We start from the raw sequence: 27002 nt of genomic DNA, 5'->3' as shown, positions 1-27002 counted from the left end.
GCCACAGCCTCCTGCATCATGGCAGTCCCATTGGCGTGGTCGGAGATGGCCCCGGGATGGCCAGAAAGGAGCCCTCACCTGGTGCGGGCCCTGTCTACATGGTGGCTCTGATGGGGGCGGTGGCTGTTGCTCCTCCTCCTGCTCTGAGCCTCTTGACCGGCCAACCACACAGGGAAGCAGGAGGCGGCAGTGGTGATGCCTCCATCTGGAAGCAAAGCTGTGCTGACCATCCTCACGCTGGTGGGGGCAGCGGTGGGGGAAGGTGACTGGCACACACCCTCCCCTCTCTGCTGCCACCCTACATCGTCCCACATGCATGGCCCGGAGGCGCACATGGGACAATGTACGGCAGTAGCAGCAAAGGGTGGCCGCATGCCAGATCCTGCCTTCCCCCGCCACTGCCCCCACCAGTGTGAGGATGGTCAGCAGAGCTTCGTTTCTGGATCTGCTGCCTGACGGTATCAGCCCCTGCACACAGAGGCCAGCAAGCAGCATGCTGGTTGTTCTGCATAATGGCAGACTGGCCACAGAGCCCCATGGTTGCGGGAGGAAACGGCTCCGGGACAGCCGGAAGAAAGCCCTTGCCCGCCCTGAGTGCATCCACTTGACGGATCTGGCTTCTGCTGTTCCGACCAGTCAACCATGCAAGGAAGCAGGAGGAGGTGGAGGGGCAGCCGGGGGTCTGGAGCCACCTCGGATGCTTGCTAGCAGCCCGACGAGGCAGCGGATTCATGCATCCGCTGCCCCTCCTGCTTCCCTGCATGGCTGACCGGTCAGAGCAGCAGCAGAAGCCACCTGATGGCCCCCACCCTCTGTCTCCCTCCCCAGCCGACCCCCCCCCCCGAGTAGCCCAGCCTGACCAAGACAGAGGGAAGGCAAGGCAGAGAACCGGTTGTTAAAATGATTGCAAAATGAAAGGCTGCTCACTCACTCTCCTGCCAAAACTGCTCCTTTTATAGGTTCCCTGACCCCGCCCAGCTCTCGCAGCTGTTCCCGGACTGCGAATGCGTGCAGAAAGGGAGGGGGAGGAGCGTGCCCACAGGGATGGCTTTGCGTTCCGCCTGTGGCACGCGTGCCATAGGTTTGCCACCCCTGCTATATATCCTTATTTTCATTTGAAAGTTCTGGAGAGAGAGAGAGAGACAGACAGACAGACAGACAGACAGACAGACAGACCTTTTTATAAAGTTATAGTCAACTTCCTGGCCAAAAAAAAAATACAGTTACTACACTGAATTGAGTGTTATAAAGGAACAACTGACATTTCATGTTGGATATTGTATGTTTCCTTGCTAGCTTCATTAAAGTGTATAATTTTATCTAGGATGAAAGTAAAAATAAATGAAGTAAGAAATAAATGAAATGATGAAAACACTCTTCACAGTTAAGATAATGAGTTGATTTAGTATTTTTACTGTGTATTAGGCATGAGCCTTGTCTTTTCCTCAATACTAGCATCTTCACAAAGTTCTGATTGCTGAAGTTAATGCCTTGCAAGGAATGGCAGCCCTTGGACAGAGACCTTTACTTATGGAGGTAAAGAAATAAGATAACTAGAATGTCTAGATTTTGAAAAAGGTTATCGGGATATATTATTATTTGCTTTACTAAATATTTTATATAGTGCTTACTAATTTGGGAGTGATTATAAGGGACATGATGGCTCAGTGGGTTAGGACGCTGAGCTTGTCGATCAGATGGTTGGCAGTTTGGCAGGTTGAATCCCGAGTGCCACGTAACAGAGTGAGCGCCTGTTACTCATCCCAGCTTCTGCCAACCTAGCAGTTTGAAAGCATGTAAAAATGCAAGTAGAAAAATAGGGACCACTACGGTGGGAAGGTAACAGCGTTCCGTGCGCCTTTGGCGTGTAGTCATGCCAGCCACATGACCACGGAGACGTCCTCAGACAAGCGCTGGCTCTTCGGCTTTGAAACGGAGATGAACACCGGCCCCTAGAGTTGGAAACGACTAGCACACATGTGCGGGGGAACCTTTACCTTTACCTTTTATAAGCATTTTTTACTGCTAGAATGTCAGTTTTATTATTATTTTTAAGAAATGGGAATTTAAAAATATCTAAGATTGTAATTCACAGGGATGTATCCAGTTTCTTTTTTTTTTAAATAATTTTTGCAGGTAGTCCTCATACAATCATAATGGAAGCGGTTGTAAGTCAAGGACTACCTGTATTAAGTTTTAATACAGTACTGAAAACAATACAAATTAAACTCAGAAAGAAGGGAAAGTACAAAAAGAATAAAAGATATACAGAGAAAAAAGAAAGGATAATTTCTGAAAGTGATTAGAAAGTGAGTGAATGAGCTCTGTGATTTTTAAAACTTTGCTGCAGTTGAGAGCATGATGGTTCTCTTCATCTCCCAGAACTCAAATCCACAAAAAACCTCTATCCCGTGGTCTCCTCATGAGGAACAACTGTCTGGAGCACAAGTGAACCATCTCCCATCCTCTCCTTATCTGGGGAGGTTCTGTGAGACGAGTCTGCTCACAGGTCCTTAGGTCTTAGTTGTGGTTGTCATCTTTGCAAATTTGGAGATGCTGTAGTTCACCATTCCTCACCTGAAAGCTCCTTCCAGTTTCTTCTATGATTTCCCACCATCAAACATTTTGATGGCATTTAAAAGGAAACTCCCTGTTGCAACTTTTTTTTTTCAAAATCCCCAAGGTATTTCTGACATGTATATTCCCTGCTTAGTTATAAACATATGATATGAGTTTAACTTGGTTAATAGTTTTTTGTTGTTAGTGATTTTTTTCCCCAATTGATTTCCAGGAAATCAATACAATTCTTCAGTATGTTGTGGAGAGGAACAAGCTTCTTCAGTGTCTGTATGCAAAGAAACATGCTCTGGAGTCCTGGAGGCAGCTGGTTGAAATCATATTAACTGCCTGCCCACAGGACCTCATACAATCTGAAGATAGACAGCTTATTATCCGTGATCTATTGCAAGATTTACACGATAAGGTAAACTATAAAGATATATTAGTACATTATGTGGTTTAAAAGGTGATTCTTTTAAAATTAAATTGTAAAATACAGAGTAAGGAAAGGAGGAATATATATCAGACAATTTAACAGCAATTTGAGACTCATTTGTTTTAAGTGTCACATTTTAGCTACTGTCATTTGCATTTGGAAAGATGATAGAAATCATGTCACTTATAACTTAAGACTATTAATTTCTTTTCTTCCCATAAGATTTTGAATGATGATGCAGCTCAAGAGTTAATGCCTGTTGTGGCAGGAGCCGTGTTCACTTTGACTGCTCACCTAAGCCAGTCTGTGCGAACCGAACAAAAGGAGCCATTTGCTATCCCTATGCCTGGACGTTTCCAATTTGTCCTAATGTTGGATGGGTCTTTTGCTACATCACCTGCTTCTGAAGACTTGGCAGTGGGATTTGCCTCCATTGGAGACTCTTCTTTACATATCATATTGAAACAAATTCTGGATTTTATTCTGAAGACTGGTGAATACATTTATTTTTATTTTTATTTTAATCCCATTTATATCCCGCCCTTCTCCGAAGACTCAGGCCGGCTTACAATCTAAGCACAAATAAAATGTGCTCAGCAATAGCCTTCATTCTATGTATATGCCTGCTTATTAGGGCTTTCGCCCCCCCCCCCCAAGCGGCATTATTACAAAGTCAGCTTATTGCCCCCAACAATCTGGGTCCTCATTTTACCTACCTCGGAAGGATGGAAGGCTGAGTCAACCTTGAGCCTGGTGGGATGCGAACCTGCAATAATTGCAGGCAGCTGGTGTTACTTAAGGAGGCATTAGCCCACTGCTCCACCAAGGCTCCTAAATCACTTATACTTATTGGAAAGGAATTCCATAAATGTTAATATGGAATTGAACATATTTTCATTTTGTTTCATTAAATTAAAAATTATACATAAACTGAGTTTGCATATCTTGTTTTACAGTTATAGCCATAAGCAGTAGAAGATGCCTGTGGGTTCTGACAAAAATAGAGGACAGTGGCTATATCTTTATAATGTTTTCTGTTTTAATTTTGCTAAGAATGGAACAATTTGATTATTCTGGCTTCAGCTTTTACGAAAAAATAGTTGTTTTCATTGCAAAATCAGCATTGTACATATAATTGAAGATAATGCTACGTTTGTTGGCTTCTCTCTTCCTCTCTGAATAGGTGGTGGGTTCCAGCGAGTGAGGACACACTTGTATGGATCATTGCTCTATTATTTGCAGATTGCTCAACGACCAGATGAACCAGATACCCTAGAAGCAGGTAAACTATAATCTAATTATAGAAAGTATGACACTCTACAGCATAGGTCCCCAACCTATGGGCCGCGGTCCACTACCAGGCTAGGTGAGTGGCTGGTCAGTGCATGTGCTCATGTGCACGCGCTCACCCCCTGCCCTTGCACTGGCGCTAGCTGAGCCGCAAGCCTCTCGCCAGCGCTAGGAGAACCGGAAGCCTCTTACCAGCGCTAGGAGAGCTGTGAGCCTCTTGCCAGAGCTAGCAGCCCCATTTGTAGAGCGTGCATGCTCATGGCTGTTTGCATGCATGCTCATGCAGCCACATTTGCATGTGTGTGCATGCGTGCATAAAGATCCCTGTCCCTTTCCCACCAGGGGGCCAACTCGGAAAGATTGGTGACTCCTGCTCTACCAAGTTGCATATATAGTCTGTCTCTACAGAGTAAGATGTTGTGAATATTAGTAGTGGTGATAGGAAGTTCTTAAATTTCTTAAACAACTTTTAGGTCTAAAGTTTGAAATTCCAATGAGTATCTGTTTTCCAGCAGCATTAATACTGTGAAGTTTATAATTACCTGTTCTTGGACCTAATTTCTCAATGCCAGTTGCACAAAGAGACCTCGCTTGAAAAGCTAAACAGACTTGGTTATTACTTCTTTAGAAGTAATAATGGAACTAAATAGCAAAAGTTACCAAATTTTAAACATTCCCAGAAAAAAAAATGGTAAACCCTTCCATATATGACATCACCAGGAATCAAATCTGACTTGTTTTTAATACTCTTTGATCTATTTTACAGCCAAAAAGTCCATGTGGGAGCGTTTAACAGCTCCTGAAGATGGTTTCAGTAAACTGCAGAGAGAAAACATGGCTATTATTGAAAGCTATGGTTCTGCCCTAATGGAGGTAGTCTGCAGAGATGCCTGTGATGGACATGAGATAGGACGGGTAAATAAAATTAGACCTGTGAATTTTGAACAGACTTAATTTTTGAGGATGGGCAATTATGTTGTAATAGTAATGCTACGTCTGGTATAACAAATGATTATATGATTATGTTGAACTATCTATAGCAGGGGTGTCAAACTGCCGGCCGGATGCGTCATCCGGAAGCTGCACCCACTCCATTGCCGATAATGGCAAAACTCCCGATACATTGTGCAACGTCACATGACGTCGCTAGTTTGACATGTCTGATCTATTAAGTAGGTTGGTTCTTATACAGTTATATTATAAAGGTATAAAATGCAATAATATATAACCTACAAACTCCATTTATTATGATTTAAAATTGATTAGAGCAATTAAGAGTTTAAAGATATGAATCAAATCTTTCTAAGCAGAAACTGCATTCTTGTAAAGTAATTTAATCTCTCTGTTTTTTTAGATGCTAGCACTAGCATTACTGGACCGTATCGTCTCTATAGATAAACAGCACCAGTGGCTATTATATCTCTCCAACAGTGGATACTTAAAAGTGCTTGTTGATAGCCTGGCAGATGATGATCTCAAATTGCAAAGTTTGCTCATACCCCAGCCTCCTTTGCTTAAAGCTCTGTATACCTATGAGTCAAAAATGGTGAGATTCTGTGCAAATTCTGCTTCTGTTGTACTCCAGCCTAAAGCAATCTGTTAATATTTAGCACTAACACATAACTCTTCTTATGTCACAAAAATTTCACTTTTTAAATCTTTGCATTCACATTGTCCATATCTCTGAATACTCTCCTTTCTATCCATTAACTAGATTAGAAGAACTTTCTATTTCATCTCTAAAGCATATTTTTACAAAATCGTTGAAAACAGTTAAAGCTCTGAAGTCTAATCTGTTCTATCACTTCACGTGAGGTTTGTCTTTCTGCTTTGCAATAGTAGGTTATTCATTTAAAAGAGGCAAATCATAACATACTTGCTATCTAGCATTCTCCCAGCCTTCCCAATTAATTCTCTTAAATTGTCAGAGGTCAGCTTCTCAAGTATATCTTTCTCTTTTAATAGTAATTTTATTAAAAATTACAAAAATAAAAGTTAATAGAAACTAAAAAAATTAAAAGAAAAAATAGAAGATGCGGAAAAGAAAAAAATAGAAAAAATAATAAGAATATAGAAATACATACACATGCACACACATACAACTTCCCCTTCTTCACAGCAAGTATAAACAATTTTAATAATTTAGCATCTTCTCTTAAAATACAGCAACAAATCTCTTCTTCCCATATCTTGTCCCTTATATATAAACAAATCCTTAAAACCTCATCAGTTCAGTCCTAATGTCAGCAGAAGTCCATTAAGGGTTACTAGAGATAACATGTCTATTTTAATCTTCATCAAATAAACCAAATTTATATTTCTCCCTTTTACTCTAGTCCCTTCAAATAATGTCCTTTGTCCTTTCTGACAAAATTCTTCAGTTTTGCAATCTCTTGCAAATCCAGTATAGGAGAATTATCTAGGTCATTCTTGGTTTGTTATTTGTATATCCCTTTCAATTTCTAAGACATCAGCCAGTTTCTTTTGTATGGCCAATGTGACATGTTTTTTCCATTTTTGTAGCCTTCGTTTTTTAGGTTCACTTTCAAATCAGTTCCTTTTCCATAACATCTTTTAAATAAAGGCTTCCAGGTCTATTGTTCAAAACTATCCTTCAGTTAAAACATTTTGGTTCATTCATATTTGTAATTTTAGTTTAAGTGCTTATCTCCTTTAATTGTAATTTTTAGTTCCCTCTAGTGTCCAATTATTAAAATTCTATTTTTGATGATTTTTTAAGTAATTCAAAACAAAAGCATTTTCCCACAGGAAGCTTTGTTTATAATTAATTCCAAAATCTTGTGTCAAATTATCTTGACCCTTGGTCTGTTTGTGACTTGCTAAAATCAATATTTGAATCATCGTTTTGCTGACACCCTATCACTCAAGGCAGTCTCTGTAGGTAAGAAGAAGGGATGACCTAAGGAGTGAGGCTTTGGGGATGAGCCTCCAGCTACTTCTTGGCAAATCCGATTTATCACCCCTGCCATATATTCTGATTCTTAGATTGTTGTTCTTGTTGTTAACAAATAAAATATTTACTTTTTTTTCCTCCAGGCCTTCCTGACCAAAGTAGCAAAAATACAGCAAGGAGCACTAGAGTTATTGAGATCTGGAGTAATAGTGAAACTTGCACAGTTTCAGGTATATGATATGCGGCCAGAAATAGATCAACAAGGGTAAGTTTATACACCAGATTTCCAAAGTAACATCCTGGTTAGGATAAATTAATGTTTGTTAGTGTTATATGTTTATAGTGCATGTTTTGACTAGAATTGAAATTATCCACACTGGTGAACCATTACATTTCCTTTAAAAATATAGGGTTTGATAGTTTTATAAATAGTAACTGGTTATATTAATCTATGTTTCATTGCATTTTTTCACCTGTATTATCACGTATAAGCCAAGCTAGTGCTAAGCTAGCTAAGTGTTCTGAGAGTATACAGAGAGTATGTTTTGTAATTTATCATTGTAAAATATGTATTGTTGTGAGTTTTCAAGGTTTTTTTAACACAACTAGATTATTGATTTCCTTTTTGCTTCTTCATTTAAGAATATTTGGAATTCGAGACCCTCCAGTCTTCATTCCTGCTCCTGTAGAGCGTTATCACCAGATCCTTTTGCCTGCTCTCCAGCTTTGCCAAATCATCCTTACTTCTAGCATGGCACAACATGCTCAGGCTGCCAGACAGGTAAGATGACAGAAACTGGCTGTTCATTTCAATTATTCTCAAAGTTAGATACTATTGGATACTGGATATCATTGGATACTACGTGGTCTTATTTCCAGCTCCCTGAATTAATTACATTTTAACTTTGCTTCTTTGTATGCTTCTCTCCCCCCCCCCTTTCTCTTTCTTTTAATAGGTTTTGCAGTTCCTAATATCCCATTCAGATGCTGTCCAAGCAATCTTGCGGTGTCAGGAAGTTAGTGTGGGAGCCTTGCGAGAATTGGCACTACTTACTGGAATAATCAGCAAAGCTGCTTTACCAGGCAAGATATTTTTTGTTTTTGATTACAAAACAACACACTTTCTTTTATTGGGATAACATTAAATATTTATAAAATATATTATAAAAACTTTCCACTTGTATAGAGCAGGAAGAGAAAGTTCACAGAATCTTTTCATAGTCCATATAATAGACATTACGGTCTTGCATTCTAATATAACTTTTAGACTCACATGTTCATTATATTCTTCCAGGGTGTGAATCAATCAATCAAAATCACTGTTTATTTTGAGAAGTTAGAATGCTGAACTATTTTATTTATACAGTTTAGCAGAAACTGCTTATTAGAAAAGCTCCTAAAGTCGATGCTGTTAGCTTTGTTTCTTGATAGAGGAACATTGTGCAAAAGAAGTTTAAGTGTATTGTATTTATGAATGAAACTTGACTATGTGTAATTTCATATATTCCAAGGATGTTATATTCAGAGATCCAGCCAAAGGTTAATAAGGACCCAAGGCAAAACACAAGAAAAAGACCAACAATACAAAAAAATATAATAAAAGAATTTTTTAAAATTGCAAGAAAATCCTGAAACAATTAACAACTAAAAATTAATATGATCCTGCTAAATAAAGTGGATAATTACTACAGCCTAGCAGAGGATGCCCTTACAAAAAAATATTTCAATCTATTATGGAGTGTTGTTTCATTAGGTGTGCTTGGTGACGTTGACCTTGATTTCAATGAAGGAATGCAGATTGAATTACAAGGACACATAGGGCGATTTCAGGTAAATTTCTATAATTATAGCAATTGTTTTCTTTCATAGTTTACAACTTTCTCTAGTAGCACAACTTCACAGCAGTACATGCTCTATAGACCACTCAAATCATCATCTATTCTAAGAAGCTTATGATAAAATAGGTAGTATACACATTTTTATAGGCTGTGTGAAGTATTTATTATTTATCCATCTTGTTTTTTGACAAAAGAATAAATGTTATAATTTAGCTAAAATTTACCATAAAAGTAAACATATTTCCTATGTTTTTCCAAAGACAAAACTAGTTGTGGCATAATAGTTAAATACAACAAATAGTTTCGCAGAATGAACTTTAGGGCATAAAAGGTGTGTAGAAACAAGGAACATAATGTATGGCCCAAGTTACATTAGAGAGTAGAATTTTGTGAGGTGCAGGGTAGGTGAGGTGAATAAAGTATGATACTGTCAGGAACAAAATGTTTAATTGCAAATTTTCAAAACATAAACCATTGAGAAAAATGAAAAAGGCAAGAATTTTAATTTAATATTGTGGTCAGTAATGCAGAATATGATTTTATATCCTAAACACAACACACTGAATTTTTTATACAATTAATGGTAAACATCTGGAGAACAGAATTAATCATTGGTTTATTTTCATTTGCTTTTAGCGCCAGTGCTTAGGCCTACTCCCACGGTTTGGTAGTTCAGAGAGACTGCGCCAATTCAGGTTGCAAGATGATCACACAGAGGCGGATAGAGTGAACAAGAGAGATGATATTGAACTAGCCATGCAACAGGTGAGCCATTCAATAAACCTCTGTGTATAAAATTGAGAAATGAGGTGGTATAGTGGCTGAAGTGTTGTACTAGGAGTGAGAAGACCCAAGTTCTAGTCCATTCTCTGCTGCAGAAGCTCCCAGGGGGACTTAGTTAATTGCTCTCTCTTGCTCAGCCCAACTTACCACAAAAGGTTGTTGTGGGGAATCACACACACATACACCAGTTTGGCCTCCTTTATAAAAGGCTGGATATAAGTCAAATGAAGGAACAAAGGCTGTTACTGCAACATTCTCAAATACCTTTTTCTATTTTCTGTGCCTTTTTCATAGCAGTAAGAGACATTGTATTAAAAAAGCTTTACACCTATATCTCTAGATCTGTGCCAATGTGATGGAATATTGCCAGCTACTTATGGTACAGTGTTCCCCTACTTTTGAACACACAGTTTGCCTCTTCACTCCCAGTCTTTCTGAATCCACCAATCGAGATGGACCTCGGCAGGGTAAGCTTGTGGATTTACTTGTGTAAATTAAAACATGCGTTCTAGATATTATAGTTAACAATTCTTTCCATGTTTTCATGTACTGAGAAGGCTGTTTATGTCACACTTACAAGGTATGCTTTTACATTTGGGAGGTTGAGACTAATGCAGAACCTAGACGTTCTCTGCCACAGAGGCTGTTTTAGTTTGTAAAGGTGTTAGTTCCGCAATATGCTGAATTGTCATAGTTATTCACTTTGACAGTATGATTATCTTCCATATGACATACCACATATGTCTGTGTGACTTTGCTCTCAATGTTTACATATGTAGAATACTGTAGTACTTACTTTTCTACATGTTTGTACTCTACATATGGATGGGAGGGCAATATCAAATACATGACATTGGAGGCCACACTTTTGTAATAAAGTACAATTAACTCTTTAGCCTTTATTTTAGATTAAGTTTGTTTTTAATTTAGTGGGATCCAACTTTATGGCAAATGCTCTTTGTTTTAACTTGGATTATTGCCTGTTTTAGATACGCAAGCACCAGTGATTCCATATTGGCGATTGCCTGGCCTGGGTATTATTGTCTATCTCTTAAAACAAAGCGCAAATGACTTCTTCAGTTACTACGATAGTCATCGTCAGAATGTTAGCAAGTTGCAAAATGTGGAACAGCTACCACCAGAAGAGATAAAAGAGGTAATTTTCCTGTATCCTTCTGTTGCTTTCACTATTTCCACCAAGTTTATCCTTTAATTGTCACACCCCTTCGTGTTATATTTTATATGATAGTAATTACAACAATCGGTGAAGGGGATACTAAGTGTATCAGTACAGTGGGAAGGGATGGTATTTACTGCCTCTTTTTAGATTTGTATTGTAACAGTATAAATTCTGAGTGAGAAAAAAATGCTTTCCCTAGACCTAGAAGAATAAAGAGACTTTTAATTTTTTCTGTTGTTAATCAGTCTTTGCAGAGATTATGAAGTTATTCAGTGACTGATGTCCCTGGAGATGCCAAATGTATCAAAATTGCTATATAAGTAGTATTCCAGAGTTTCTCATTGTAAAATTTCTCTTTAAGCTTATTTTTTATTTGGAATAATATGTGCCTTTATATGATAAGTTGGTTTTGTAGAGCTCTTACTTTGTATGGTGGCTAAGTACACAATATTACATGTTTATATGTCTTTGTTTCTTTCCATAGTTGTGCCAGTCTGTTATTCTAGCTGGAGTAGACAAAATTTCCACTACCCAAAAGTACAGTTTAGCAAAGCGACGTTTAGTGAAGCTGATCAACAATCGAGCCAAATTGCTTTCTCTGTGTTGCTGTATCCTTTGATCATTATGTGGAAACTGATTTGTTTTTTACAGTGCTTTTTTTGTAAAAGAAAAAGGTTCTGGAACTCACACATTTCATACAACCCGCCTTGCCTACCCTACAATGTTCCATCTAAAAAAGGTGCCGGAACTCCGTTCTGAGCGCTCTATGACAAAAAAAGCCCTGTTTTTTTAGAGCAAGCTTCAGAGATGATATTTTAAAATTTTTAGGAACAAAATTAAGAACTTAATATGGTGAAAAGTGACTTCCTGCACTGCTATCCAACTTAAATGTGTTTTTTAACCAATTTTGCAAATCTCAATAATTTGTGATTTCTTGATTTTAAATAAATAGCTTTTGTTCAAGAGATGTAATCAGATGTAATAGTTTTTTGAATATCAAAAAAACTGCATAACCATTGGTCTAACATTACAATTATATAACCTTTAAAATTAATCAAGAAAATGAACTTTTGTGAGAGACTGTTTAATTGTATAAGATGATGACATTTTAAATGCAGCGGAACCTCTGGGAAGATTTTTAAGAGGCGCATTAAATGCAGTTTGGGATTATGATTATTGTTAGGAATATTAATTGAGCAGTCTAAATATAAAGTTATTAACTCGCTTAATGTTTGAGAAAACAATAAAAATAAACTGCAACCAGAGAACTTGGTTTTGCTTAAAAATGATAGAATGTATGTGTATTCTGGAAGAAATAATTTAAATGTCGGAATGAAACAGATCCTTATTTGCCATTAACCCAGCAACTCTATGATTATCTCTTACTTTATTTTGTTATATACATGCTCAAGTATATGGACAGTAAATGTAAGCTCCTTTACTAGATATGTTTTCAGATATTATAGAAACCTGTCTTTTTATTCTTTGGCGGCATCTTGAACACTATCTACTACACTGTACTCCTGCGGATTCCCAAGCTTCTCTTTTGGCTCCCAGGACTCAGTTGAGGAACAAAAGATTACAAGGTAATTTTCCTTACATTTATTTAAATTCCTACATTATGTTATTTCTTAAAGTTTAATCAGCAGATTATGCAACTATTTTTCATCAATTAGAATTGGAAAAGTTTTAATGGATTCTGCTACAACAAAACTAAAACATTGGTTTAAGCATTTTGTGATTAATTAGATGCATGAATCATGCTTATAAAGGATCCCATTCCAGGGAAAATTGTAGTTGAAACAGAAGTTGTAACTTGCCCCTCAGTAATGGCTTCCACTTATGTGAATGTGAATCCAGAACCCCCAGAATATGATCTTGTTCTCATAAGGAAGAACAACCCTTCTAGAGTAACATATGAACTTACTCTGGAATTAGATTTCTAAATCCGACCTCTTGATTTTGCTGAAAATAAGTTTAAAGTTTGTTTCTTCCATCCAGTCAGTCCCTAACAGCCTCCAGGCATTGGGATATCATTTTGATTTACAATTCCTTCTTAGCTTAAGGTGGAGATGTATAGTTGGTTATCATCAACATGGTACCTTATATTGTGCTGATAGATGACCTCTTCAGTAGAATCATGTCGAGATTGAAAAGTAAAGAGGACACAATCCACACCCTACACTGTTCGGTGGGATACTATGACCAGTGGTATAAAAGAGGCTTTCAAGATGTTCACAAGATCAACAGGGTCATACTCCCTCCATCCAAATCATCTAAATATAAGATATAGTCTTATGTGATTATTGTAATTATTATTTTAATTACTTGTATAATTTTTATACTTATAATTTATATTTTTTTATAATTATAATAATTATTATTACGAGCCAGGAAGAGGGTTGAGCAAATATCTACAGACCCCTCACATCCTGGACATAAAGTGTTTCAGCTCCTCCCCTCAGGATGCCACTACAGGGCATCGCATGCCAAAACGGCTTGATACAAAGACAATTTTTCCCCCATGCCATCACCTAATTCTCACAGCACCGATTTATGCCTAAGAATATTTGCCACGTAGTTGAGCTGTATTGCTATTCTTCTTCTCATGTTTCCTGTTACATTCTCCTATTGGTGTCTTGTGATTTATCACTTTGTTGCTTACATGTGCATTGAGAGCTTATGCGCGGGATAAATTCCTTGTGTCCCCAATCACATTTGGCCAATAAAGAATAATTCTATTCTATTCTGTTCTCCTATCTGAAAGGGTTCAGACAATTCTTTTCCTCTACGGTGCTCTGTAATTGCTGCCCTACCACTTCCCTAAGGTTACAGTAATAGTCTTCCAAGACAGCTGAATTGAGATGGCTCCTTTAGGAGACGCAGTTGGTCTAAGGATCTCAGATTTTCTCTCTCTCTCTATTTATATGTAGTAGAACAAAGATATCAATTGATAAAATATTTCTATTTACTAGAATAATTCCTGATTCCATGTATAGATATTGTGTAACTCTAAAATGATGTAACATTGCATATTTTTAAAGCTTGTTTTGGACATAACTATGTTAATTTTTAATTCCAACATTCCTTTAATTCAGAAACTAACTTCGATTTAACAAGTGGATTGAGCAGAGTAAGCCAACTTGATATAGATCAGGTAGGATCTTTCAAAGGTTTTCTTTATAAATAGTGGGCATGATTCTCTACATAACTTTTATTAAATGATTATTGGTCCTTAAAACTAAGTTTTGATTGGTTCACTGCTATTTACCTTTGAAATTATTCATTCTGGTCAATAAATACACAACAATCCAGCGTACTAAATATTGCTTCTAGAACCATACTTGTTCTTGTAGGTTATGAATATTAGTAATAAAGGGTTGTGGGGGAGGTTGCTCTTTTTGAATCAATTTTTGACACATAGTGACTCCTTGGACTAGTCCATGCAATTTTCTTGGCAAGGTTTTTTGGAAATGGTTTGCCACTGCCTCTTTCTTAGGACTGAGAGACACAAACCAAGGTTGCCCAACTAACCTAAACTCTAGAACTTAGTCTCCCAGTTTAACCAGTACTCTAAATTGGTTCTGTAATAAAAGAAATTATCCAAGATATTTGCTTTTTCTTGTATCTTCTCCTTTACACTTTTCTATTATGATACTAAATTTAAAAGCAGAAGCAAATATTGGAAATTTTCTTTTCATTTCCTTTCAATTAACAAAATGTAAATCATCAGAAAAAAAGCATACTTTGCCTTGTTTTTTCTTTGCAAATTTTACATTATAAAACTAAAAAGCATATTGGCTTTAAAACAAATATAATTGGCTATTTTTCATACACTTGAGTAATTTATATATTATTTGTATTTATTGTTTTTCATATATTTGAGAATAGAAATTTAGGGATAATTAAGTTTCTTGGGTGCGTCCCTTTTATCATCTTTTCCATTTTAAAACTTTAAAATAATAATATTGTAATGGGCTTCTAATTCTTACAATGTTATAATATCAGGATTGGATTTACAGTCCCTTTTACTTTTTGTAACAAGCACATGTTAAACCTAGGCATGGCATGACTCATAAATCTGTATGCTTACTTTTTAGATTTTAAAAAGCAAGGTTGGGTCTGCTTCAAAGAAGACCCCATTTATATAGACTACTGAATCTAAATTAGCAGTGCATTAAAGGAAGATTTAATAAATAAAGATTATCTTGGTTTTTGTTGTTGTTGTTTCTTTTTAGCTTCAGCTAGAGGCAACCAATAATTTTGGAGAATCCCTTCAGAAGAAACTTCTAGATATAGAAGGACTCTATTCGAAGGTGCGGTCACGCTATACTTTCATTCAAGCACTTGTTAGACGTATCCGTGGCCTGCTAAGAATATCAAGGGGATGAAGAATAATGTTTATTCATTACTGATGTCTTTTGTACAAGTAACATTTTATAAATTATGGTGAAATAATTTTAGTATGTTTCATTACAAGTATGAATAATTTTTGTGTGTTCCTGCCATTCATTACCTAAATGGAAAAATAAACTTTTTTAAACAGCCACATTTGTGTACAAGGTTAATTAGTTTGAAAAGGAAATAGGATATAATTAAAAAGAATAAAAGTTCTGGTATCAGTGTCAAACACTGGCCAGATTTTTTTTTAAACACTTGCAACCCACATGAAATGACATAATGTGTGTGTGTAAAATGATTTTGTCTACAGGTAGTCCTTGACTTACAACGGTTCATTAGTGACTGTTCAAAGTTACAATGGTAGTGAAAAAAGCTGACTTATGACTGTTTTACACTTGGGACCATTGCAGCATCATCCCCTTGGTTATGTGATCAAAATTCAGATGCTTGGCAAGTGGCCCATATTTATGATGGTAGCCAGTGTCCTGGGGTCATGCGATCACCTGATAAGCAAAGCCAATGGGGAAGCCAGATTCACTTAACAACCATGTTACTAACTTAACAGCTGCATCGATTCACTTAAGAGCTGTGGAAAGAAAGGTCGGTAAAACTCACTTAACGAATGCCTGATTTAACAGCAGAAATTTTGGGCTCAATTGTGGTCGTAAGTCGAGGATTATCTGTATTTAAAGAATTGTTGGAAAAATAGTTTCTTTTCATAGCAACATTGTTTCCCCTCCCCCATTCTACTGAAATTATATGAGCCTTTAAAAAGCATTCTGAATAAAACCTAGATTGTCTTAAAGGATAACGCGTTCTTTCCTAACGTATGTTTTGATAATTGCTCTTTCTCAAAAAAAAAAAAAAAATTAAATAACGCCTTTACAAAAAGTGAAATGTAACCAACATGTCACTCTACGAATATTAAATTACGCTGGAAAATCCCAGGATAATTTGCTTTCTGCAGTCCAGTTGCAAGTTTCTTCATACATACTTCGGATGGCCCAAAATTCGCCGTGGCCTCAAAACACTCCTTTTCCACCAGGCTGACCTGGACTGACAGGCATTTTAATTAATTATATTTACAATTTTTAATTTATTTTTAGGTTTCAATTTTAATTTATTGCACAAATGATTTTAACTTTATTTTTATCTTAATTTCTGCACTTATTATATGTTTTGTTGTTAGCCGCCCTGAGTCCTTCGGGAGATAGGGCGGGATATAAATCCCATCAATCAATAAATAAATCAATGTACCTGGAAATTTTCCACTTAAATATGCTGCTGCGCCGGGAATGAAACATCAAGTTTAGCAATAAACGCTACAACACTGCAGACCCGCAACCGTAGGTACCCAAAAAAACCGCAAATACGCCAGATGCTTTTTCCTCAAAAGCAGAAAACGCTTCCCGCCACTTCCTACCTGCCCGCTTCCTTCCTATCACCGGCTTTGCTCGGCACCACGTGATCCCGGAACTCGAACCAGCCCCGGCCTCTCGGATCCCGCGCGCGAAATCTATCCCCGCCCACCAGCCCCATTTCTCCCAATGGGGAAGCCGAGAGAGGTTCTGTCGCTCTTGCTTTTGACCTCGCAGATTCGTCGCTTCGTCCTGAGTGGCTGCGCAAGCTTGGCTTGTGTCGAAAATCCTGTCCCGGGTTCGGGCCGTCATGGGGAACGTCGCGGGAGCCGACGTGGAAGCTGCTTCTCGCCGACTTCCGGGTGGACGCCGCCGGCAGCAACAGGCTCGGAGGGGGAGGAGGAGGAGGAGGACGGTTACCGGGAATCCGAGCGGAAAACAGCCCGGGAAACCTTTACCGCCATGGGTGAGGGAAAGGGAGAAAGGCAGGACTTTGGCGAGGGCGGAGGTGGCGGCTGGAAGGGGAGGAAATCACGCAGATCCGAAAAAGGAGCGCGGGGTGGGGGTGGGGCAGGAGGGAGCGCGGGGTCCCGGGAAAGAGCGGGGTCCCGCGGGGAGGGGGGGCGTCTCCGCGGCGCCCTTGAGGCTCTGGGCCAGGGGTCTTCAAACTTGGCCCTTTTATGACTTGTGGACTTCAACTCCCAGAATTCCTCAGCCAGCGAAGCTGGCTGAGGAATTCTGGGAGTTGAAGTCCACAAGTCATAAAAGGGCCAAGTTTGAAGACCCCTGCTCTGGGCTATTCCTGGGGCTGTCCGGCGACTGGATTCGCTCGCCCGGGAGCTTCCTGGAGGGGAAACTCGGGCGGCGTGGTGGGAATTTCCTTCCTGGAGTCGACTTCGAGGCCTTCGAAGCGACTCCCCTCCCCTTTTCTCCTCCTCATTCTCGCGCGCTATTCACCCTTCGGTTTCAAACTTGAGGTGAAATGGAGGGTAGCGGATAGAATGTTCTCTGCTTGTAGACGGCAACGCGTCCAGGCTCTCGATTTCCAATTTCCCATTCAGAAGCTTTACCTTAAGGTCGGGTGCGACCCGCAGGGATATAAATTAATAATAATAAATTAATAATATATCTGTGTGTCGTCACTGAGCTTATAAATTTCAGCCGTCTCTGATGAGGAGGGCAAACCAGCTTGGAAACCCAAATTAAAACATGATTAGGGGTACCACAGTCATTCCCCCCGCTCCTTGGCGCTAGAACAGTGTTTCTTAACCTTTTTTGCTTTCACCACCCCTTCCCAATTTTTAAAACTATGGAGGACTCGTACATAAATAGCTTTAGTTTGTGTGAGCTATGTTTGTTGGATATTTATCATGTCTGTGGAGATTCTCAGTCATTCAAGTCATGGTTGTCCCAAAGGTGCTTTTTCGGGAGGCAACTGGACTTCTTTTATTTTTTTTATTTTTATTTTTATTTAATTTTTATGCCGCCCTTCTCCCGAAGGACTCAAGGCGGTGTACAGGGCAATACAATAAAATACAATATATAAAAATTAAAAAAAAATATTAAATACAACAGCCCAATTCAATAAATTAATACAAAGCGTTAAAATACCCCTAAACCCATCAGACCAGGCTGGCTTGTTCAAATAAATATGTTTTTAGGTCACGTCGGAAGGAGCGGTCGGGAGCCGTCCGGAGCTCCACCGGTAAACGGTTCCAAAGGTCTAGCGCGCCCACAGAGAACGCCCTCCCCCTGGGGGCCGCCAGTCGACACTCTGATCGACGGCACCCTAAGGAGGCCCTCTCTGTGGGAGTGCACTGGTCAGGAGGGGAACACTGGACGAAGGGAAGACGGTTCACTTCTCATCCAAAAAGCTTCTTCAACTCTTTGACTGGATGATGGGGAACAGAAAGATTAATATTCCTTACAGACAGCTGTTCATTTGCATTTGCAGCTGCCTGCAAGGAATATAAATCCTGCCATTCCCCACCATCCTGATCTTCATTGAAAGATCTTTGGAAATTATGAAATTACATTCACAAAAATACAAAACGATGTGTAATGATACAGAAATTTCAACTTTTTAAGATTACTGTGACTTGCTTTTGTATTGCATATGTGTAAGCATTAAAAAGGACAGAAAGGAGAAATATTGTTAAGATAAGCAGATGTCTTAGAAGTAAAATGTATTTCTCAGGAAAGCTTTAAAAATTATTAATTTGGAACAGTCTGTTATTGTAGTAAACTTTTAATAATGCTTGTTTTTTTATAGGTGGCTTTTTTTCAACAATCTTTTCCAGTTTGTTTGGTACACGGGAGATGAGAATTTTAATCCTGGGGTTAGATGGAGCAGGAAAGACCACAATTCTCTACAGGTTACAAGTTGGTGAAGTTGTAACTACCATTCCTAGTAAGTGTTTTTTTTTTCCTAAATGAACTGTGATTCATAGCATGTAATGCAATGTTCTTATCTCCTTTTATACGTAATTGAAGTGTCCTAAAATCTATTTCACCTTCCTTTACAATATGGGTTGCACAAAAAATTGTAAATATGTAATTTACTAAATATTATGAATATTACTAAAGGAAATTTTATAACATCTGAACAGAACAAATACCTCTCTGTATAGGGTATTTTTTCCTCCTATAAGGAAATTTAAGATTTTCCAATACTGGCTTTTCAGCTGTGTAATAAATTTATTTCCTTGTTGGATTTATATGCCACTGGAAACAGTGAACACTGAGTAGTGTACATTTCAGATATCTATTGACCAGGTTAAAGAATAATAAAATGATACAAAATTCGTAGTACATTGATACGTAAATTCTGGGAACAATACTTACATACTAGCATTTTAATTTAATTTAATTTAATAATTTGATTTCTATACCGCCCTTCTCCCGAAGGACTCAGGGCGGTGAACAGGGCAATACACAATAAAAATTGAATACAAAAATTAAAAAGCCATTAAACATCATGCCCATAAAATAATACATATTAAAGTTAATACTAGTTTTAAAAACCCAACCCAATTTATACAGTTTTTGTAAAACAATTACATTAATGAAATATTTCAAAACCAGGCAACAATGTAAAACCTCCAGCCAAGTTTGAAAGGCTTTCCTAAAAACCACTAGGATAACAACCAGTGAATTTTCAGCAGGTGCCGTTTTAGAAAAAGAAAGCAATATTTGAGTTCTTTCATGACATCTGCTGATGACATTACCCGTATGAAGGGATATAGAAAGAGCCTACATTACGATGTCATATTGGATGAACAGATATAATTGCAAATAAGCAAGCACTTGTATGAAAGCAGTAGTTGTATGTATGAAAGCATTTAGACACAGTTGCTATCTGTTCATTGAGCAGGAAGTCTAGGACACCTAAGTTCTATATGGGACAACATAGCCCATCCAGTAGTAAAGAATGAATCAGCCTAGAATCTGATAGCTCTTCTGCAACTGCCAATCCTGCCAAAAAGGGAAGGTTGTAGGTTATTCGATATTTATTTGCTTTTATAGTCTCCCATCTCATTTATATGCATCTTGGCTTAGAAAAAATTAAAACAATATAAAACAGAACAATGGAAAAGTTTAAAAACAATACAAAAATCATATTAAAATCAACATAAATTTTATAAAATTTACAGCTGAGGTAATCATATCCACCAATAACCCTCACTACTGTTTTTGCTCTATCACTTGGATTCCCATGCTTCTTAGCAGAACCATGTTTTCAGAGTCTTTCAAAAAGCTAGTATGGTTGGGTTAATTATCCAGAATTTCTTGAATACACAATGATTTGTTGAAAACAAGACATAGACTGCCTCTTTCAGGGAGACAGCAGTCTCCAAGGATACAATTACCTAGTCCAGCTTCTAGTCATCTTGAAGGCTTTCATCAACCAGCCTACAGACTACAGTTAATACACCAAAATCATACCTATTTCCTCAGCATTTACAAGTTCAAATTCATTCAAGATAATTGATAGTTGTGGTTTTGCTCACCTGGTCAGGACCTGCCCAAATCGAAGTGATTTTATTCTCCAGATGTCTAAAAATTCTTCACACAGCCCATCTTTCCCTAATAAAGTCCAATGCACTTTTAGATAGAGCTATATAGATACAGTGAGCAAATAAATATTGATGTCTTGGCTATGTTTTTAATAATATGGATATTCCTTGACTTATAACCACAATTGAGCACAAAATTTCTATTGCTAAGCAAGACACTTAAGTGAGTTTTGCCCCATTTTACGACTTTTATTGCCACAGTTAAGTGAATCATTGCAGTTGTTAAGTTAGCAACATGATTGTTAAGTGAATCTGGCTTCCCCATTGACTTTGCTTGTCAGAAGGTCACAAAAGGTGATCGATCACATGATATAACACTGCAACCATCATAAATACTTCCCAGTTTTCAAGCATCCAAATTTTCATTACGTGACCATGGGGATGCTGCAATGGTAATAAGCATGAAAAAGGGTTGTCTTTCAATTCCATGATGACTTCAATTGGTCACTAACGATTGGTTGTAAGTCCAGGATTACCCGTACTGAATATTCAGTAGTAATAAAAAAAATTGGAAATTAAAAGAACATTCATGCAATATTTACTGGATTCAGACTACAAATAGAATTGGATATCAGTTTGTTTCAAACAAGCTAGCTAAGTTTTTTTTTCTCTTTTAGCAATTGGTTTTAATGTTGAAACAGTCACCTACAAGAATCTAAAATTTCAAGTCTGGGACTTAGGAGGACAGACTAGCATCAGGTAAAATTATTCTGAACCACAGTCTTCTAAGTATTTCACTGAACGTTGTGATATTTTCACAGTTTACAAGAAAATTTCTATATATCAGGAAAAAAATTCTTTGGGTTAGGTTTTGACACAGAGAGTAAGCTGTGAATAAATGTATCAATTTCTACAGATTTTGCCATTAAAGTTAAAAAAAAATATTTTTAGGCTGTAAAATATATTGATGTATAAAGAACAACCTGAAATTTTAAGTACCTTTTGAAGAAACTGAAAGTGCTACCATAGTTGTTCAATTATAGATGTAGGATACCGGGGGGGGGGGGGGGGGAACGTTTTATAAGCTTTTGGAATCTATGGTTTTGATATTGATACATTTTGTTTTAAACTCAAAACTTATAAAGCTTTGACTTTAGAACTACTAAGAAACACTCTTGAAGGCTATGAATTCTTTGATATAAGATACAATTTAAATTTTCTTTTCTTTTCTAGACCATATTGGCGATGTTATTATTCCAATACTGATGCAGTTATCTATGTAGTAGACAGCTGTGATAGAGACAGAATTGGAATTTCAAAATCTGAGCTTGTTGCCATGTTGGAGGTATGAAACAATAAAGTAGCTCTAGGTACTGCATTTAAGATTAGGCTCATAATTATGAAAAGGTGTCTTAACATGATGCTATTCCTGTTTATTCATTTTCAACTAAAAATGGTACTGCATTTAAGATTAAGCTCATAATTATGAAAAGGTGTCTTAACCTGATGCTATTCCTGTTTATTCATTTTCAACTAAAAATGATTTTTTATTACTAATCCAGGCATCATTTTAGTTCACCCTTTAGATGAACTTAATTTATTCTTGGAGGCTTTGGACATATATTAATATCTGCTAATGTGTGATTCAGTATCGTCAGTATGCTGATGATACCGTTATATCTTTCAACTCTGGGCCAGCCAATTGAGGCTATTGAGGTTCTGTTCTAATGCCTGGAGTCTTTTGAGTTAGGATGGGGAGGTACCATCTCCCATTCAGTCCCACCAAGATGTAGTGGCAGTTGGTGTTTTGACCACCCAGATCTGGGGATATTCCAACTTTGACTTTTGATAGTGTGGTACTTCCCCATTCAATGGTAGTACATGGTTTAGAGGTTTTGCTGGCCTTACAACTCCTACATCACGAGCAAGTGGTAGCTGTGGACAGAAAGATCTTTGCCCAGCTTCATCTGGTACACCAGTTGCACATTGATTTGGTTGCCCTTCAGTTACTCACACCCTGGTCACCTCTTGGCTTAACTACTGCAATGTGCTCTGTGTGGAGCTGTCCTTGAAGACAACACAAGCTTCAGCTGGTCCAGAATGCAGTGACTCAGGCAATGATGGACATGCCTCAGTACAGCCATGTAACATCTCTGCTTTGCCAGCTGCACTGGTTGCCAGTTTGCTTCTGGATGTGATTCAAGGTGTTTTGTTGCTACCTATAACAACCTACATAACATAGGGTCTGCTTACTTGAGGGACTGCTTGTCTTCCATAGCATTTTTCCAGCCAGTTCGATTTGGCAGTTGGTGCAATCTAGTTCCATCGATTAAACAATGCTTTCTTTTGGAACCCCGAAAGTGCATGTCAAGAGAGAGTGCAGTTTTCCCCAAGGTTTGAACAACCCCCACCGTGTTGGTATTTTGAAGGGCCCAGAAGACACGGCTCTAAATCTGGGCCTTTGATGAGGGCAATTGACTTCCTCTTCCTTGTTCCCATCATGGTTTTTCCTGCCCTTCTCTGTTCTTTTATTTTGTACAGTTTTTGTGTTTTTCTATTCTTTGTTTTTAAATGTATTGTAAATTTCCCAGAGACACTGGGAGTTTGGCAGCTAAATTTAATACTACTTATTCACTTTAGAATCATGAAAAAGAGAAAAAATAGAAATTTTGGTAATATGATTTTCTGCTCTCAGGCTAGGGGGGATAATTTCCTCCCCTCAACAGTTATAGATTCTAAGGGGAGGGAAGATTAATAAGAGCTCAATTTAGGCTTTATACAGAGAATCTGCAAATTACTGCAAATCGTGGACATAGCAAGGCTGATAAGAAAATCTTTGCTTTGTTGCTGAGAATGCTGTTGCTTGCCTGTTTGTTGTGGTAGAACTAAGGTCTTTGTCCAATCACACTTGCTAATAGTCACCTTTTTGGCCTAAACTCCAATGAGTTCCTTTTCAAACACAGGTAATCCTCAACATATAACCATTCCTTTAGTGACCAATTTAAGTTACAACAGCACTGCAAAAAGTGACTTATGACTGTTTTTTACACTTAGAACCGTCGCAGCATCCCCCACTGTCACATATTCAAAATTCAGATGCTTGGCAACCAACTCATATTTATGATGGTTGCAGCGTCCTGTGCTTATGTGATCACCTTTTGCGACCTTTTGATAAGCAAAGTCATTACGGAAGCCAGATTCACTTAACTGTGTTACTAACAACAGCTTCAGTGAGTCACTTAACAACTGTGGCAAGAAAGGTTGTAAAATGGGGCAAAACTCATTTAAAAACTGTTGCTTAGCAACAAAAATTTTGGGCTCAATTGTCAAATGTTGCTGTGAAAAGAAAAAATCCTTTTACTAAATCTAACCCAGGTTGAGTAACTTGTAGATTCAAACATCCCCGCGCATTCTTTAACTGTCTTGGTGGCCCCTGTGATTATTAAGCTGCTTCATAGTGGAAGTGTGATTTTCTGTTGAAAATCTATTATAATCTATTGACTGCTCTTTTAGGAAGAAGAATTAAAGAAAGCCATTTTGGTGGTATTTGCAAATAAACAAGATATGGAACAAGCCATGACTCCTACAGAAATCGCAAATGCACTTGGACTCCCAGCTCTAAAAGACAGAAAATGGCAGATATTCAAAACTTCTGCAACCAAAGGCACTGGACTTGATGAGGCTATGGAGTGGTAAGTATTATTGTTCTGACTTCCTTTGAGATTATTTATTAGGACTGCAAAAAAGCTGATTAAGAGCCCATGGGGGTTGGCTGTGCTCATGTGGTGCCTAGCAGCAGTTCCTTGAAGTAATCTAATCTGAACCCACCATCACAGTAAGAGACTTGACTAATCTTGAAGTAGCACAAGTAATCCTCAACTTACAACAGTTCATTTAATGAACATTCAAAGATACAATGACACTGAAAAAAAAGACTTATGACCATTTTTCACACTTAGGACATTTGCAGCATTCCCACGGTCACGTGATTTACATTTGGATGCTTGACAACTTGTTCATGTTTATAAAGTGTCCTGGGGTCATGTGACAAGCAAAATCAATGGGGAAGCCAGAGTCACTCAACAACCATGTTACTAAGTCGTAAAATGGGGCAAAACTCACTTAACAAATTTCTCACTTACCACAGACATTTTGGGATCAATTGTGGTCATAGGTCAAAGAATGACCTTGTATAGAAGCTTACAGGAAAAGCCACGTTTCACTTAAGGAGATGCTAACAGGTGCTCCGTACATGCTGAGGCACATTCCAAATCACTTTTCCTTCTCTAAATCTGTGCATAGTATGGTAATAGTATAGTATGTCCTAGTGCATACTATAGAAATCCAGAGTACGTAAAGATGAATTTATTATTTTACTTTTAAAATGTTTGATTTTTAAATTTCAAAACAATCTTATTTTTTCAGGCTGGTTGAGACCTTGAAGAGCAGACAGTGAAACAGACTTGAAGTTTTCTTCATTGGTTATGTGAATAAATGCAATGCTGTAAATAGGATTGACAGATTATCTTTTGGAAAAAAATGGTGTTCCTGTGCAATCACTCTGAAAGTTTGCATACTATATTTACTTCACATCTTGTGTAGGTTACATAACATCAATTTTTATGATACTCAGTACTGAATATTGGCTAGAAAAATTGGAATAAATCTTTATTTTAAGTGTCTGAAACTATTTAACACTAATAAATATTTAACTGTCTACATTTTTGTCTCATGCTAGTTATCTGTAAGGTATTGAAAGTGAATTAGACAAGGCACAATTTTTTGTGTAACCTAAAAGGAATACTGGATGAAGCTGTGAAAGTTTATGTGGGTTTTTAAAAATTGCTTAAATCATCACATACTTGCACTTGTTCCTTCGGGGAAAACTGTAAGTCAAAAATCACCTTGATCCTTACATTTCCTTTAAGAAAAGATACGTGTCTTGCAGAGAGATGGGAATGGCTTCCTAGTATTTTCACAGTATCAAGTCTCCTTTATTATACAGAAAAACACAGGAATAGAAACCCCTTTCATGGAGCCAACAGTGTTATTAAAAGTCAAATGTCCTAAAAGTTCTAGGATCTGTATAAAGTGTGTCAATAGTTCAGTTTAAAATGAAAACCCAAGTTCATAGATCATACTAAAGCAAAAAGATCGTTTTCAACTTAATGCCAGTGGCACCTGCAGGGTGCATGACTCGTATACAAATGAGACAGAGCTCACCTCCCGACACTGTCACTGCTATCTTGCCTGTTCTGGCATGCACAATAAATCCCGCTACTTAGTGCAAGCCGGTGGCTTGTCAGCAAATCATGACTTGGCAAACTATGCACTGAATTTGACCTAGTAATTTTAAGCTTAAAATCAGAATCCAGCATGTTTTCTGTAATGTTGGAAGAACTGGTACAGTGTCCAGTTTAAAGAAAATTAGCTGACACAAGTGGAAAAATATAACATTTCACCAAATCAACTTTAATGCTACCAAATGGTACCAAAATAACTAGCACACAGTTATGAATAATTTTTTTAATCATGTTTAATAAAAAAAACATTTACCACAAGCTGTACATTAACATACAATAAGCTCTGGACAACTAAAATGGCTGAGAACTCTCCATCCTTAATCACAAGCCTTCTTCTCACTGAAATGATTGAAATTTTTACAGATTTCTCAATTCTAGTTGAACAAGATTTACAAAGAATAAAAAATATAAATATTTAGAAAGTCCTGTAGGTGTATCTTTCTGAAATCAGAAGTATGGTTTCCTGAAACCATCTCAAAGCTTAAAAGCCCATAAGGTGATAGTTAAGCCTCTGCTATATACTGCCTTTTAATCCACAGAAATACAGATTCTTAAGTAGAGCTTTAGTTGATAAAAGCTGTTGAATCTATTGTTCTTATTTTGTTAAAATCACATAAAACATTTTCTGCCTTTTAAACAAACATGAAAGATTAAATGTTCTTTATAAAAAGTTATGTAATAGAGTTTTACTCAACCATTGCCAAATCCTTTAATGCATGGCTTCTTTGCTTTTTGGCTTTGTAACCAGGCCGTAGATATTCTATTTTTCTCTTCTTTGCTTCAATTTTGTTCTTATGCCTCTTTAACTTCCTCTTGGCAGCAATCTCAGGATTAGCAACAGCCTAATGGAAAACAAAGAATCGTAGTATATTGATATTCTCATATGCTTCACATCTTCTGAAATTGCTTAGTTGTAATAAAACC

At 37.6% G+C, this 27002-nt stretch overlaps 3 protein-coding genes across 5 annotated transcripts in view; 2 read left to right on the top strand and 1 right to left on the bottom strand.

Moving 5' to 3' along the window:
* NUP205 (nucleoporin 205) overlaps positions 1 to 15549 on the top strand; it is a 49958-nt gene extending 34409 nt beyond the window's left edge. Inside the window, exons 27-43 of the mRNA XM_083366734.1 lie at positions 1456 to 1536; positions 2792 to 2983; positions 3218 to 3488; positions 4179 to 4277; positions 5052 to 5200; positions 5640 to 5831; positions 7343 to 7464; positions 7842 to 7980; positions 8156 to 8282; positions 8953 to 9029; positions 9674 to 9802; positions 10161 to 10287; positions 10810 to 10976; positions 11485 to 11608; positions 12458 to 12586; positions 14099 to 14157; positions 15239 to 15549. Of these exons, the coding sequence (XP_083222860.1) occupies positions 1456 to 1536; positions 2792 to 2983; positions 3218 to 3488; positions 4179 to 4277; positions 5052 to 5200; positions 5640 to 5831; positions 7343 to 7464; positions 7842 to 7980; positions 8156 to 8282; positions 8953 to 9029; positions 9674 to 9802; positions 10161 to 10287; positions 10810 to 10976; positions 11485 to 11608; positions 12458 to 12586; positions 14099 to 14157; positions 15239 to 15391 (2337 nt within the window). The 3' untranslated portion in view covers positions 15392 to 15549. The remainder of the gene's footprint in view (positions 1 to 1455; positions 1537 to 2791; positions 2984 to 3217; positions 3489 to 4178; positions 4278 to 5051; positions 5201 to 5639; positions 5832 to 7342; positions 7465 to 7841; positions 7981 to 8155; positions 8283 to 8952; positions 9030 to 9673; positions 9803 to 10160; positions 10288 to 10809; positions 10977 to 11484; positions 11609 to 12457; positions 12587 to 14098; positions 14158 to 15238) is intronic.
* Positions 15550 to 16838: 1289 nt separating this feature from the next.
* On the top strand, positions 16839 to 25496 carry ARL1 (ARF like GTPase 1). Its single transcript, XM_083366754.1, has 6 exons — positions 16839 to 17225; positions 19032 to 19169; positions 21453 to 21534; positions 22009 to 22120; positions 24289 to 24467; positions 25201 to 25496. The coding sequence occupies exons 1-6, from the start codon at positions 16949 to 16951 to the stop codon at positions 25229 to 25231; spliced, it is 819 nt and encodes a 272-aa protein (XP_083222880.1). The 5' UTR covers positions 16839 to 16948; the 3' UTR covers positions 25232 to 25496.
* Positions 25497 to 26231: 735 nt separating this feature from the next.
* UTP20 (UTP20 small subunit processome component) overlaps positions 26232 to 27002 on the bottom strand; it is a 92949-nt gene continuing 92178 nt past the window's right edge. For 2 of the 3 annotated variants that reach the window (XM_083366730.1, XM_083366731.1), the window contains one exon: positions 26232 to 26920. In XM_083366730.1, coding sequence (XP_083222856.1) covers positions 26765 to 26920 — 156 coding nt within the window. In that variant the 3' untranslated portion in view covers positions 26232 to 26764. The remainder of the gene's footprint in view (positions 26921 to 27002) is intronic. The other variant, XM_083366732.1, reaches the window with a different exon arrangement.

The sequence above is a fragment of the Vipera ursinii genome, assembly GCF_947247035.1.
Source record: "Vipera ursinii genome assembly, chromosome: 6".
Taxonomy (NCBI): domain Eukaryota; kingdom Metazoa; phylum Chordata; class Lepidosauria; order Squamata; family Viperidae; genus Vipera; species Vipera ursinii.
This window is presented reverse-complemented; position numbering and strand designations above follow the sequence as displayed.